This window comes from Neomonachus schauinslandi, chromosome 6 (genome assembly GCF_002201575.2).
Source record: "Neomonachus schauinslandi chromosome 6, ASM220157v2, whole genome shotgun sequence".
Lineage (NCBI taxonomy): Eukaryota > Metazoa > Chordata > Mammalia > Carnivora > Phocidae > Neomonachus > Neomonachus schauinslandi.
In genome coordinates, this window is record NC_058408.1 from 2,522,268 (window position 1) to 2,537,709 (window position 15,442).

The following is a 15,442-nucleotide window of genomic DNA, read 5'->3' on the forward strand; positions in this document are numbered from 1 at the left end:
TTTTCATTCAAGTTGTGCAGCTCTCAGCGCGAACTGCTCAGCCCTGCCTCCCTCCAAGAACATGCGGCCCAGCAGCAGCCCTGCTCTCCTCGGCAGCTGCCGGCCTAGGCTCCGTCTCCAGACTCGCCTATTCTGGACGTTCCCTATAAACGGAACCATACAATGTGTGGCCTACTGGGTCTGGCTTTGTCAGGCGCTCTCTTTTCTAAAATTTTAATTCTCAAGTAAGCTCTATGCCCAACACGGGGCTTGAACTCACCACCCTGAGATCACGAGCCCTGCGTTCTACCGACTGAGCCGACCGGGCTCACATACTCTTCATCTTCAGGACAATCTTGAGGCAGGAAGCTCCCCCACGCACCGGTGTCCCTGGCTTCAGCTGTCCCTTCTCTAGCAGCGGCCACTGACGCCAGGATACGGACAGTCCCCAAACCTGTCGGACTTGCCCCTCCCTGTGCGACTGGACGAACGGGGGGGGGCGTGGGGTGGGCACAGGCTCGGCAGGTTCCTGGCCACGGCCGCCCTGGCGCAGCACGTCAACACCACCAACACCCTGCAAACGTTATTTAAAAGTATTTTTTTTATTTAACTTTAATTTCTGAGGTAAAATACTTTTTTCTTTCAACTTCCATAACAAAATACAGAGCTATCAGATACCCCTGGAAAAAATATGTATATTATACATATATTTCTATAACATTACATCATATATATATATAATATATATGCAAAAATCTGAAGACTTTATAGAAAGTGGAACATCTAAAAGGCACTGCACAATGGAATCGATTACTTACATCTATGTACATATACACACTTTACTCTGCTGAAGTGGGTAACTAGTGAAGTCACCTTTCACATGTGAATGTCTCACTCACAAATCCCTGCCTCACATTTTATAACTCAAAGAACGCCCAGATATTTCAAAACAAACTAACTGGTAACTCCCCCCACCCCCCAAAGTGAAAATAGAACAGTTCTTGAAAGATTGGATCAAAAAATTTTTTTAAGCAAAATTAAAATGTTCCATTACCCTTTACAAAACAAAAAGTACAAACATAATTATGGAATAAATAAAAAACAAGGGACAAACAGCCAACTGACTACCCGCTTGGTGAGAAGTGATGTACTTCAACTATGTTTTTTAATGCTTCTGAAAGTTTCTTGGCCCATGGAGGACTAGGGTGCAGTATTTCCCTGCGTTAGCTAGCGAGCTGGTTTAATGCAGTGCAGCCTGAAGACTGGGGTGAAGGTACCTGGGGCGTCGCTTACAGGACACTCCTAGCTGTCCTTAAAACAAAAGAGCTCATCAGCAATGCTGGATGCTCAAGAGATCTGTTTTTTCTATAGTCAAAAAAGCAAACTGTTTGCATGAACAAGTTCTTAATGAGATTTCAAGATTTGTATTTGCAAAGTTTTAAATGTTTGGCACAGCGAAATCTGGAAAAAATGGGGGAGAAAACAGGCTTGGTTTTGTCCCCCTTTTCCCCACCTGCTGCCAGTGATGAAACTCACAAGAGAGGCCTGGTTTTGTGCTGGGCTGGCGACAGGTGCTGCCAGGAGGGGGTCGGGGGGTGAGAAAGTACCCCCCACCCCTTTACCCCAGGAAATGTCAACGACTTCCACATTCCTGGTCCCCTTCCTGAGCAAGCCCAAGTTTGGCTCTGTGTAAGGATCCCCACACCCTGCCCCAGCCCCAGTGTGCAGTGCAAATCAACCAATGATTTCCCGGCGGAATGGCAAAGGAAACAGTAAAACACCAAACAATTTCTTAAAGCCAAAAAACATTTTTCATGGAGTTGAACATTTTTCGAGTGTGTTTTTTCAAGTTAAAAGCAGTGACTTTTTGTTCAAACAGAAGCAGCATCTAGAAATTCTGGCACTTGGGTTCCAGGGGGTTCCAGGTATGCATCACGGATCTCTCCCTCGTATTTTAAAGGCCTCGAGTTTCTATTCCTGAGTTCATACCGACACGTGCCGGCCCTCTGCTCTCATGGACAGAGGGGGGGCCAGCCAGCCTCCCTGGTTAGATTGAGCAACGCCAAGCAGAGAGCCATCCTGCACCTGCCCGGGCTTGCTTTCTGATCCGAGGTAAGAGATGCAGAGAGAGAAATGGACGAGAAACCAAAAGGAGCCTGAACAGGGAGCCCTTCACAGCCCGACCAAAGCCCGAGTTGACAGAGACCGCACTCCAGATCCCTTCCCTAGGGAAGGACAAGTCACTATTTGGAATCTGAACTGAACGAGGAGGTGGACACTTGCCAGACAACAGCACGATGGACTCAAGTCATCCCAAGCCACCTATCAACCCACTCACCTGCTCTGACCCTTTCCCATCTCTCATGCATGCACTCCTTTCAAAAAGATCCCCCCAGCCCCCATTAAAAGACACCCCTCGAATGCTTCTCAGTGTACAGAGTTCACTGAGGCTAAGGTGGAGTCGGGGATTCCTCCAATTCCTAGACGGCGCCCCTGTGCCCACTTCTCACCTCCACTGGCTCTAGAGCCCTCTCCTCTCTCCCTGCCTCGAGGCCAGGCAGACTTGAGCCACTTCAGCATCTCCTCTGTTGGCCACAGCGCGCGGTTACGAGCACGCACACGTGGGTGGCTGTGGCTTCTCTCTGCACCACCCCCCCCAAAGTCAGGCCCCTTCTGCTTCATGCCAGAGTGACACTTTCCTGTTCCTTTGTGCTGAGGGGCTTTCCCTCGGAGAAATAGCTTCTACCTGTAAACCGGAGTCTCCTGTGGGATGGTCAGTTGATCGAGAGAACGAGAACAATCTAGGGAAGTGGGTATGGCAGGAATGACACAACGGGACAGACACCGACTCCCTCGTTCCTCCCGGGCTCTGGCATCTAGCCTCCTTCTGTGTCTCTGTCCACCTCCGCCTTCAGCCTCCACAAGCACCCACTGCACCCCAGCTACCTTCTGCACTTCCGGGCTTCATTGGCCCTGAGCTCCCACAATCCCGCCTTTCTGTTCCCCGGCCCCAGAAAGTCAAGAGGGGACCACTAAACACCAGCTCGACATGTAACCATGTTTCCACATTCCTGGGTTGTCTGAAGAGTTGTCCGTCCCTTTTACAGGTTTATGCTGACAGACCCGTACCACGTGATGAAAGTATGTTCATTGTTAAGGCTTCACTTAGGAGACGATCAGAGACCCAGACACGTCGCAGCCATCTCCAGGGCCGGGCTGCTCGGCGGACTCACTCGCAGTCACTCTGCAGTCTGGCTCCCCAAACCCACGATGGTAAAAGACAAATGAAGATCATTTTTGTGTTTGTTTTGTTTTTAAAGGCATCGGGTTACTTCCTCATGCCCTCTTCTGTCTTCCCTGAACGAGAGCTTACGAGTCCTCATGGCTTCTTAGCAGGTGGAGGAGGGGCGAGTCCAAGGAGCCCGCAGCGCGAGTCCCGCCGACCCGCCGCCCGGCCGCCCCGCCGGGCCCTCCCAGCCCCGGGACTGGTGCCACGGCTCCCGCTTCCTGCAGCCGGTTTTTTAAAAAGGAAAGGAAAAACTGCCAAACGACAAAGGAAGAAAGAAGAAAAGCAACATCCGAACATCCCCCTGTCCCAGTAAGACTGAGATTACCTTACTCCTCCCCCAAAGGAACTACACAGAAACATTTCAGGAAACACACTTGGTAAAATGGTCTCTCACTGCTCAGCCTCCCCACCACGCCCTACTCCCTTCTCCCTCCCTCTCCGAGCAAAAGAAATTCATTAATGGCTTTTCATATATAAATACAATAGAAAAGAAAGAAGTCTGGAACCTGAACTATAATGGGACCAAGGGCACCTTGGCCCCCTGGGAGTTTGTCAGAAAGTGTGAGCCTCCCCAGGAAGCAGAGGCTCTTCCTCCTTTCAGTTCATTACCCTTCCCGCGTGCTACTCACCAGGAAAAAAGTGTTCACGTCCCACCTAATTTACAACAGAAGATACCCATCCCATCCCCCAAACATAAAAAGACATTTATGCCCCTAGAATGATCAAACCAGTCTAATTCCCTCCCCTCCCCCCAACCCTGAAACCTCGCTACATAAATACACGTCTGCATGTGATTATAGTATAAACAGCTCCCAATCCACCTCCAGTCCTAGGCGTCGGCAGCGGCTGTGGCCAAGCCCCGGGGTCCAGACCCACTCCAGAGGCACTTCCCGTTCTTACTCAGCTCTCGGGCTTCAGGGTCATCGTTCCAGCGCCGCTTCAACCGGAGCTTGGGGGGCATCAGGGCATCTTCTTTCTTCTCGGGCGCGCTGGGCTCTTTGCCAGGCCTGTCCTCACTGTCTTCAGTCACCTCTAGGGGTTCTTCACTTGGGCTGCTAACGGGGACAGAGGGCCAGACTGGTGCGGCCGGGCGGGCAAAGATGGTGCCTTTTTCCTCCTCTATGGTCCTGCTTGGCACAGTGCCCTCCTCATGGGAGCGCTCCTCCTCTCGCACCAACTGCCGGAGACTCTCGGGATCCTTGTCAGAGGCTGGCTCCACCTTAATTCTTGGGGGGACGGGAGCCATGGCGGGAGCGGTGATGGGGGCTGACTCCTCACTGCTCTCCACCCTCTCCCGGTTCTTCCGCCCAGCTGGCGGTGGCTGCAGCTTGATGGAGAACTGGGCCGACTCCTCGGGATGCATTTGGCACTGCAGTGGCGGGACCATGAGTCCTGGGTAACGGGGAAAGGTCCGGGGACTCAGATGGTAGTTGAACACAGAGCAGGCTTGAGAATGAAGGTAGTGTTTCATTTCCTCGGGGTTGAAGGAGAAGCAGCTGCTGCTGGTGAAGGGGCTCAGGCCTGGGGACGGGCTGTAGGAGAAGATGGTGGGAGTCAGGGAGAGGGCTGGGGAGATGGGGACGTTCAGAACACCTCCGCGGCCAGGGAGCGGAGAGACAGCGAAGGGACTGTGGGGGTCAGGGTACATCCCTGGCCTGGTGAACAGGGGAAGCATTATGTCAGGCTTGCGTTTCTGATGGCCAAGCCCTCCACCGACGGCACTCCGGGAAGAGGAGGACAGGAGATCCACGCCCCGGCGCCAGTCGGCGGCTGAGCCATCCTCCAGCTCCGGAAGCTCTGCCTTTCTGTCGGCGCCACTGGCCGACTCCTGGCCAGAAGCAGTGAGGGAGCCGGCAGAGAACCGCCCCGGCCGCACGGCACTCGTGGGAGAATGCGTGTCCAGCGGTGGGAAATGGAACCGGGAAGAGGCGGTCGGCACTGGTGGCGCACTCTGGGGAACCACACCTGTGATGGTGGAGGAGACAAAGGCCACTTTAGAGAACTGGTCACGCGTCGTCAGCACGGTTACTTATGCTACGTGAGCCCAAGATGTTTACATCTTGTTACGACAGGAAGCCAACGCTCCGGCCGCATGGAATCCCTCCGCCCCCCATCTTCCCAGGAGCACAGCTCAGCTTCCTCTACCCGAGCCGGCTGCCGTCTCTCCCTAGCCCTTGCCCACTTAGTCTTCACAGTACTCGTTACCGCCTGAGATAACCATTATTCATCTGTGCTCTAAAACATCAATTCCACGAGGCGGGGGAGAATTCCTACTGTTCACAACTAGACATAAAGCAGTTTGTGGTTAACAACTAGTTGGGGCTCAATACAGGTTAGTTGAATGAACGGATGGGTTATGTGAGCCTTCTCCTCTCCAATCTAGATACTGTGCTGCAATTCTCAGCTTGGTAAGTAGTGTTTTTTTATTTTCATACTTTTGGCTTTATCTATCAAGCAAGCAAGCAAACCAAACACAAACACCACTGGAAATGATGCGCACGTAAAGCAATGCATTAAAAGCCCAAAGACTCTGCACCTCACATACTCAGACTCGCGCAAGACCAGATTTAAGAACAAAAGAAGATTAAAAAAGAAAAGGCCATATGGTCATTAAGGTGAGTTCTTATGGTAGATCTTTTATCATTTCTGATATAAAATCACCACAGAGATTCAAATATCTTTTGATCTCTCTAAATCTGTTTCCTCTAACACATTCTACGTAATGATCTCCATTCCCATCCTGCTTTCAATGCTCCTCAGGCCCCGAGCAGGCTGGGAGACAAGTCTGCCCGCTAAAACTGAAACTCGAGTTGAAGCAGAAACCAACACCACACTAAACACATCATATTCAGAGGCCCATAGGTTCTCCACTCCCCCCAAAGGTCCTTCTCTCAACAAGGCGTAAGAAAGGTGTGCCGGCAGAGGCCTCAGAGCCCCCTCCGGGTTCCTGGGAGGTACCGGAGGCTTCGATCTGATGATGTCAGGAGGGCTTTTTACACTCTGAGGCAGAGGTAAGGGAGAAGGAAAAGTAAGGAAACCCAAGTAAGTATGGTGACCTAGGAGAAGAAACAAGAGGGCGTGAGGCCTGGCGTGGCTGGGAACTGCGCCATCAGCTGCCTCCTTCCGGTTTTGGAGTAACAGGGGCCATCGGCCAGGACTCTGGCGTGGGCTGCCGTGTGCACTGTGGCCTCTGGGCACCTGGGACTGAGTGACACTACCAGAGCATTTCCCAAACCGAAGTTCCACAGAAACTGCTCCTTGTCCCCCTAAAGCCAGTGACCTGATTTTTCAATGAGGAAAAACTGATGCATGACCTTGTATATAATTTGACTAGAATCAAGAAGGTCCCAGGCCCGCCTGGGTGGCTCAGTCGGTTGGGCGTCTGCCTTCAGCTCAGGTCATGATCCCGGAGTCCCAGGATCGAGTCCCACATGTGGCTCCCAGCTTGGCGGGGAGTCTGCTTCTCCCTCTGACCCTCTTTCCTCTCATGCTCTCTCTCTCTCAAATAAATAAATAAAATCTTAAAAAAAAAAGGAAGGTCCCAGGCCAAAAATATCTCTTCTGCCAGCCTATTACAGCAGCTAAAATTCTATCTACTCTTTTTGATTCATTTGGGTCTTGATTTTATATTAAGACCACATCTACTAAAAAGCAAAAAACCACTTTTCATGTGTTCTGAAGGACTAGGACTATAATGTGGTGGCGGAGGTGAGTGGGGACAGAAGGTCCTGTCTCCTGAACAATTTAGTTTAGTTTTGTTTTTTTTTTAAACTGGAGGGTATTTCCTTCTTTACACAGGTCAAGGTACATTGTAAATTTGCAAGAAGAGCACAGAACACACAACACTTTCCGAATGAACTTAGGGAAGGTGTAACCTAGGAGCAATGCTGCAGGAGCACTCTGGACCCTCCCCCCTGACCAAGCGTAGCTGCCTACCGTTACATGGTGTATACTGAGACAACAGGTCTACGGTTCTGTTTGAAAAACATTAGCTTACTGCTTCCACAACTCTGAATAACACTGCTTTGAAGGAGATGACCTTCAAGGAGCCACTATGAAACCTGAGTGGCTGAGCTGAAAAATCTGGGTGTGAATCTCAGTCCTTGCACCTTCTTTTTCGTAGCATGTAACCAACTGGTTTTTGACCCCCTTTGGCAAAATGGAAATAACAAGACCTTTGCCTAGGTTCAAACCCCGGCTCTACCACTTCTTAGCTGTGTGACTCTGGATAATTTACTTACCTTTCTGTGCCTCAGTTTCCTTACCTATAAAAGGGTCAGCAACAGGACTAATCCTCATGTTATGAAAACTTAAAGGCTTAATATTTTTATAAAGTCCTTAGAATAGTATCGGCACACAGCAAATTATATGTTAGGTATTTGTTAGGACATGTAATTTTTTACTACACAATAATCACACTTTAAAAACAAAAACTGTAAAAGGCACATACTATTAGACAAGAACAGTAGAGTCATGTTAAATTTCCCAGGTATGTTAATGTTACTGGGGTTATGGAGGAGAATGTCCTTGTACCTAGGGGATACGTGCTGAAGTATACAGGAGACAAATGTCATGTCGTCTGTAACTTAACCTCAAAAAAAACTTAAAAAAATATATATAAGAGAAAAAACATGTGGCAACAATGTCAATCATTAGTGAACCTAGAGAGAGGACACATGGGTGTTCACAGTTCTATTTTTTCCCATTTTTCTATAGGTTTAAAGTTTTCCAAAATAAAGAGAAATACAAAACACCAGGGTGGGGGTAGGGAGGCACAGAGAAGAACTCTTGAACCAGTCCCACTCCACCAGGTGAGCACTGTTCCTAGTATCTTCTGTATGTTCCCAATGTTTCTGATGGACAATAAACATTCAAAAATACAGAATAACGTATTTTATAGCACACTTTTAAGAGTAATGACAAGACAGTGTACACAGAAGTACTTCCACACCATCCAAATGTCAAGCATTTTACCCTAAATTGTCAATGGTGAGGAGGATGGTGGGGGAAGAGAGAGCATTCATTGTGCTTTTTACTCTAAACCTCTGAATTATTTGGATAAGTACCACCACCATCTAGACATGATCTCTCTGACCTCCAGATTCAAAATCCACACAGCTCTGCTACCTAGAGAGCTTGTCACATTCCACACTGTTATTTCGAATTGTGCTCAACTTCATCTATCTTATCTCTCCTGCTAAATTTTATGTTCCTTGAGAGAAAGAACTCCACCATAATCTTTTCTTTTTGTTTTCAGGACTTAACACATTATCTGTTGAGCAAATGAATGAATTCCAATCTGGGGGAGGAATGTATGAACTATTCAATAAAAGCTGGATTTCAATAGCTAAGTCTCTCAGGAGTGGTTTCCTGAGAAACCGTTCAACAGGTAACTGTACTCAACAAGCCCATATCAATCTTGGACTTTGCTGTCCTCTGTAATTTTCTCATTTGTAAAATGTGAATACTGAGATACACACTTTATAGCAGGCTGGGAGAGTTGAACATGGTCACTCACAAAACACCAAACAAAAGTACCTCCACGAAGCAGATGCTCAATAAATGTTACGTTTCCCCTGTCACCATAAAAGTTAAACCAGAAACAACATTTGGCCTATCTGGGTAAAAGTGCTTTATGAGTTAATGACTCCCGTTCTTTGGGGTTATCTGTACCCAGGACGTAAGCAACCAAGTATATACCTAAATGAAATGCACACTGATCTGCTTTCCCTGTGACTTCATTCTGCTAGGGTCTTAAGCTTTGTTAAGGATCAATGTTGGTCCCACTGCTTTCAGGCAGACTAGGCTGTGCCAGGCCATTACCGCTAGGTCGCTGGCAGACCAGAGTCTTCCCCGAGTGAGGATCCAGATTTTCTTGCCCTGGAAGGGCGCATTACTCCCAAGGGCTGATGGGTGTGCCTTGTTCCAGGCTGCCCAAGTGGCTGGACTTCTGGGTTTTCAATAGACAAAAATGGGTCAAAGACATTAAGAACAAAACCGACAAAACCCTTTTTGGCGGGGGGTGGGGGGGGAGTGGTTTGGAACACCAACACATTCTTCAAAATTGCTGGTATATCCACGTAGAGTCCCAATTCCTCTAGGTAAACAGGAAGGGGGCCAGAGTGAAAACTAGAGGAAACAGGATTCCAGTGGCTAGAATGGTCTGATTTCCTAACACCTCTCCCTCAGGCACCAGGAAAGAAAACAGGTTGTAATTAGAGAGATGCATTCCAATACCACTTTTTTTTTTAACACATGCCCCAGGGACAGGAGGGAGTGGCTACAGGAGAGATGAGATGGAACTGTAGCGATAGCAGCATCAAGCCCAAACTGCCCTAACTTGTTGTGTGCGGTTAATGACCTATCTGCAATGGATCTCAGCATTATATTCTCAGCCACACCCCCGCTCTGATTTTTCAAGTTTCTTCCGACTTTTCTCTGAGAAGTCAGAATACTGCAGCATAACACACAACACCACAGAAACAGAGTACTGATGGACTGGTCAGAAACTATTTAAATACAATCTATTTTCCTAGGGAGGGAGAGGTCTTGCCTCTGAACTGAAACAAAACCAACCCCCTTCTAAGAGACTGGACAGAGGCCAGTGTGACCTGAAACCTTCGTGAGGAGCCGTGATGGCGAGCTATCCGAGGAGAGCCTGGAGGGGAAGCCTTGCTGCACTTAAGAGCAAAGAAGGTCAAGTAACCCCAGACCTTACTCTCTGAGGAGGTGCTGCTGCAGATCAAAGACACTGCTTTTCACTGCAAACATACGAACCTCCCCTTCTGTGATTAAGGATGCTGTGGTTTTGATGATATTCACTTGATAAGGGAGAGCTTGGTAGTTTCATAGAAAATCGGAAGTGTTTGTAGAAACCGGTTCTCGTCTATGAAAGAGCCGCTGGGCAGGGTGTTAACACTGTGAATTCTGAACTGAAAGATGAATGCGAACCTATGGAACATAATTCCTAAAGACGACAGCGGAAAAGTATCTGGGAGACACAAATAATACGCACAAAAGAGAACCAAATAAACAACTAAACAAATCTCTCTTGATGTAGCAGACAGAGCCTGTCACTCCCTGTAGGGGACAAACAGGGAAACCTAAGCAGGACCCTGGGGGCAATCCACGCAACTCTAGTCTAATTTCTAAAATTCCTTTAACATGCCAGGTCTTAGACTTGGGTTTTTAAACTTCTTTATCAAATCAAAATTCATTCCCCACCGAAAGTTTGCTTCTTACCACTTGACCGAATGTTGATGAATGGGTAGTTGGGCATCACCAGCTTGTTGAAGTTAAATTTATAAGTAAACCTTTTCCCTTTTGTTTTATGAAGGATCCTCTTGTTGTAATAGTATCTGTAAAAATAGGAACATGTGTCAATTTACCTTCTAGCTACTGACAATTTTTGATACACATAGGTAACCATTGATATCAACAGTTCTGGCTCTAGGTATTACATCGAAACATCACTATCATTCTTTTGCAGCCCGGCCTTGAGGTTAGGGCTGGGAGACTTATTCAATTTTCAAACGATGTTCTAAGTCCTTGGCTGGAGCTTTACAGAGACAATCTCACTTTAAGATCCCGAACACCTATCCTAGCCCCAACCACCCTTCTCCTCTGTCACTCTACAGTTTCAATTCCATAGTCCATTTCCTTCCTGTTCCCCTGTGTGTCACTGCCGTGCCCAGGCGGGGGCAGACAAGTCTCTTGGGACGCCTGACATGGCCAGTCTGGAGGCCCGAGCACAAAGCACAGGCGAAGAAATGTCCAACTGTTTTGTGGCAGTGGGTCCAACAATCATGTGCCCCAATGTGGGCAACAGCAGGCGGCCTGGCCTGCCTCACTTTCACAAGGATGCGAGAGAGGGTCCAGCGCAGCTGCCCAGCTGTGACATTCAAGGTCACCAAGACTGAAGAGAGAAAGGGGCCTCTGGCCGGGAACCTATTCGGGAGCACCACTTACACATGGCCTTCTGGCCCCTTGAGGGTGAAGAGGTTATGAAACGTAAAAACTGACAAAAAGAAAAAAAGAAATGGAGAGAACCTGAAGTGGTCAATCTTTAGACATGTCAGAGCAACCTTTGGACTGACAACCGAGCTCACAGATATGGGACCTGAACAGCAAGGTCAGGTCCACTCAGGGAGCCCTCCTCCTGTGTGCTCTGCTTGCTTCACATTTCCCAGTTTCTTCCAGGAGAGCCTAAAGAAGAGCAATTCTAACAGATTTCCCACAGGGAAGCCTAATCTTTCAGATTACAAATGAGCTCCGACCTGAGTTTCACCGCACACGCTCGCCCACTACAGAGCAGAAATCGGTGGTCTGTCAGGACCCAAAGCCAACCACGTTGGAATTCCCTCCTACACAGAACCAAAGATATGCTTTTCTCCTCCTGTGCCTGTGCTACTCAGATTCAGCAGCTCCTCTCCTCCCACTTCAAAGCTACACATATTCACTTAGACAGTGCAGTCTCTTTCCACCTGATACTCTTCTAATCCAACATTCACCCCACTGCTTCGTCTCCTTCCGATCTGTTAACAGCATGGATTTGGGAACCCTCTCCCTCACCTGAGGGCCCGGCTCAGCTTGTCGTAGTTCATCTGGGGTTTGCACTTCCTGCGGCCCCAGAGGCGGGCCACCTCGTCAGGATCCTTGATGACAAACTCCCCGTATTCTCCCTGCTGCCAGGCAATGACATGGCGGAACTCTTCCTTCTGCAGCAGTTCCAGGATGAAGTGCCACAGCTGGATCTGCCGGGAGCCCGGGGAGGACTCGGTTTTATAGGCCCAGTCAGGGAACTGATACCCTTTAATGTGAAAAGGGCAAGATCAAGGTAGTCAGGAGTTAGGTTCATACATATCAGTATCCCCGACTTCACATTCCGATGCTCAGAATCTCCAGAGTGCTGTGCAAACATGCCATCAACAGCCCTTCGGTCAGCTGGGGCTAACCACAACAGGGGAGAGGAAAGCACGGAGATGTCACCTTTCCTGTGGCAATCACTTGATCTGCTAGAGCTGGACAGCAGCACCCAGGTGTGCCAACCTCTCACTCTTTCCTGCATTACTAAATCTCACACCTACTTTCCACGAGGGCAGGAACGTTCCAACAGAAACAAACAGGAAAGACAAGCTAACATTTTAGGGAAATACGCTGAAAACCCCTTGTCCCTGAGGGTGGAACTGTGTCTCTAACAGGGAGGAGACTCTAAAGCTTGGGATAAAGGTGTGGTGACCAGACATGTTAATATACATCCATAAGAAACAAGCCTAAACTGTACTAGCAGTATCCACCCAGCCAAGAGGCTGTCTAGTCATGGTCTGACATTTGTTAACAGAGCCCAAGTGGAGAGAAAAGGAACCCCTGAGGGACATTCCAGGTACATCAGAGATGATTAACTTCTGCTCACCTCCACCTCCTTCTGGCTTTTCCACGATGCTACAGCCTGCTTTCATTTTCGCCCTCCTGCTGAGAGACACAAGCCACATCAATTACTTTAAGGTGCAATTTATTTATTCTCCTCCCAAGGTTTTCTGGCACAGCCTTTCCCCAAAGTTCCTTTCCTTGTCGTTCCCTCCTTATGTAACCCTCTTTCTTCCAAATATGTCACCTCCAAACTGCTAATCCCCAAGTCCTCAAATGATGGTCCTCAGGTCATCAGCTTCAAAGGCCATAATTATCTCTCACCTGACTTTAAACCACAAAGTGTAAACACTGCTTTAATATTTGCTTTCTTTCTCCTGACCAGCCCTTCAGATGTAAGAAAGGAAGAGGGCAGTGAAATGGGTCCAGAAAGGCAGCCAAAACAAGCCCAACGGTTTTCTTCTATTACTAGACAGGCCCAGATGCCAAGACACACATGCCTGAGTTCACCCAGATGTACCAGTTTTAAAAAGAGTAAAAAAAATCCAAGTCCATCTGACTGCAACTCCTGAAAACATCTGATTTTGATTTATTTTGCTGAATTACGGGAGATGGGAGAAGGAAAACTCCTCCCAGTCAGAAACTAACCCCCTCTCCTTGAAAAACACCGTGGGATACAGAAAGTAAACACACCACATGTACAGTTACTCACATTACTTTGAGAAATATTTTCACATTTTTCTCCCCTTAACAGGAAGAAAAAAGGCAGGCATTTCTGAGAACCTTCTGTTGAAAAAGCGCAGGGAGTCTTGCTGTGATCTGAATTCATTCCATCCAGATTTACAGTTCCTCAATAAATTTCCTGTTCCTAGCAGCAAGCAGTTTTGTATCAGTCAATCCTTTAGCAAAACGGAGGGAGGGGTGAAGCTGCCTGAGGGAGAGGCGGACAGGAGAGGGCAGATCTCCGCTCTGCTCCCCAGGGTGGATGAGAGGGCCGCAGCACCCACATTAGCAAGAGCGCTTCTGGACGGAACGTAGGTGCCTCAGTGGCCTCGGGGTGGGGTGGGGGCGAATTCCTAATCTTGGAAATTTCATCTAACCTCGGATTCCTCTACATCTTTCGAGCTTTTTTCTCACCACGTACATTAAAATAATCAGCGAGTTTGTCTATAAAACTATGAGGACGACATAAACACCCCAAAGGAAGGAGGAAACACGCAAACACAGACACGCAGTCACACGAGACACACAATCACAAGGCCTCGGAGCCTCTCCCGGCTGGCTGCTCCCAGCTCCGCGACAACCAGGGAGGAAAAACACCGCTCCCCGCCGTTCCAGGAAGCCGCCCGGGCTCCCAGTCCCGGATGGCTCCGTCGGAATGCAGGCCCTCCATTCTGCCGCAGGAGTGCCCTCCAAGCGCACGACTGGGGGGTCCGGACCCCGCCGCGGCAAGGACTTGACCAAGAAGCTTCCTCTCGACACCCCGGCTCCCCGATCACCCCCTCGCCGGAGTCCGCAGACGCCTTGTCCACGCCGCCCGTAAATTCACCGCGAGGCCGCTCGTCTCGAGTCTGCAACCCCCCCCGGGCCCTCGCCCTTCCTCAGCTCGCGGCCGTTCCCGGGAGGGCGAGGCGAGCGGAGGCCGGCGCTGCAGCTGCCCCGCGGCGGCGTGCGGGCGGCTTCCCGGCCCCCGGAGCCTCCCTCCCTCCTGCCTCCGGCCCGGCCGGCCTCACCCCGGGGCCCCGCGGAGCCACCGCACGAACGCACCCCGGGTCCCGGCCGCCCCTCACACACCGGGGGCCCCGCCGCCCCCGCGCTGCCGGCGGCCCGGCCGGGGCGGTAGGCGGCCCGCTGGGGGCCCGATCCCGGGGACACTGCCAGTGAGGCCCGGGGTCGGCCCGGGAGGGCCCGGCGATGAGGCCGGGACTCACCTCTCCCCGGCGCGGCCCGTCTTCGCTCCCGTCTCCTCCGCGGCGTCTCCGGCTCCTCCTCATCCACCCTAGCAGGAAGTGACCCCCTCGGCTGCTGTCGTCACTTCCGCCCACGGCCGGGGCGGGGCCGGGGCGGGGCCGTCCGCCGCGCTCTCCCCTTGGGCCGCGCCCCGGTCTTTCTCCTCGCCGCAGACGCCGACTTCCGCTGCCCCGCCCCCGCGCTCCTCCCGCCGGGCGCCGCGCTGCGTCACGCCGCGGGGGCACGTCACGCACGCTCGCGGGGGGCGGGACGGCCCCGACGGCCGGCAGGGCGGGTTGGGGATGTGCGGCCGGGCGGAGGCGCAGGGACCGCAGTCCGGGGACCTGTCACCCACCCCCGCGGGAGTCGGAGCCCTGTACCCGCCGAGGGCCTTGCGCGCCCGGGGGAGGGACGCCGCGGGTGCCTCGGGGCCCGGTCGCGCCCCCCGGTTCCCCGTCAGTCTGCGTCCGGTCCCGGTGTCCAGTTGCAAGCGGCTGGTTCGCCTTCTCCCTGAGTCGCTAGAAAACATCTCGCTTTCTTTTTCTTCTGCCTTGTGTTACCCGTGCGAGCGATCGCGAGTGTCTTGTCGAGAGCATTTTCGGCCTTGCCCGAAGGCTCGTTCGCGGTGAGGGCCTCCAGCAGCTCGCCCTGGCTTTCGTCCCCAGCTCCAGGCCCACCAGGAGCGGGAAAGGGAGGAGTGGGTGTCGGCAGGGCTAAACAAACGGGCATGAGCCCTGAGAGTAGGGGTCGGCAGGGGTAAACAAACGGGCATGAGCACTGAGTGGGGGTCGGCAGGGCTAAACAAACGGGCATGAGCACTGAGTGGGGGTCGGCAGGGCTAAACAAACGGGCATGAGC

At 50.9% G+C, this 15,442-nt stretch overlaps 1 protein-coding gene across 2 annotated transcripts; it reads right to left on the reverse strand.

Annotated features, from left to right (window-relative positions):
* Positions 1 to 571: 571 nt before the first annotated feature.
* Positions 572 to 14,603, reverse strand: ETV3 (ETS variant transcription factor 3). Of its 2 annotated transcripts, none has more exons than XM_021682072.2 (5): positions 14,566 to 14,603; positions 12,681 to 12,736; positions 11,840 to 12,077; positions 10,511 to 10,626; positions 572 to 5,233 (listed from the first exon to the last, which is right to left on the reverse strand). In XM_021682072.2, the coding sequence occupies exons 2-5, from the start codon at positions 12,724 to 12,726 to the stop codon at positions 4,098 to 4,100; spliced, it is 1,536 nt and encodes a 511-aa protein (XP_021537747.1). In that variant the 5' UTR covers positions 12,727 to 12,736; positions 14,566 to 14,603; the 3' UTR covers positions 572 to 4,097. The 2 variants fall into 2 exon arrangements, with proteins under 2 accessions (XP_021537747.1, XP_021537746.1); XM_021682071.2 differs by having other exon boundaries at positions 12,681 to 12,739.
* Between the last annotated feature and the right edge of the window lie 839 nt (positions 14,604 to 15,442).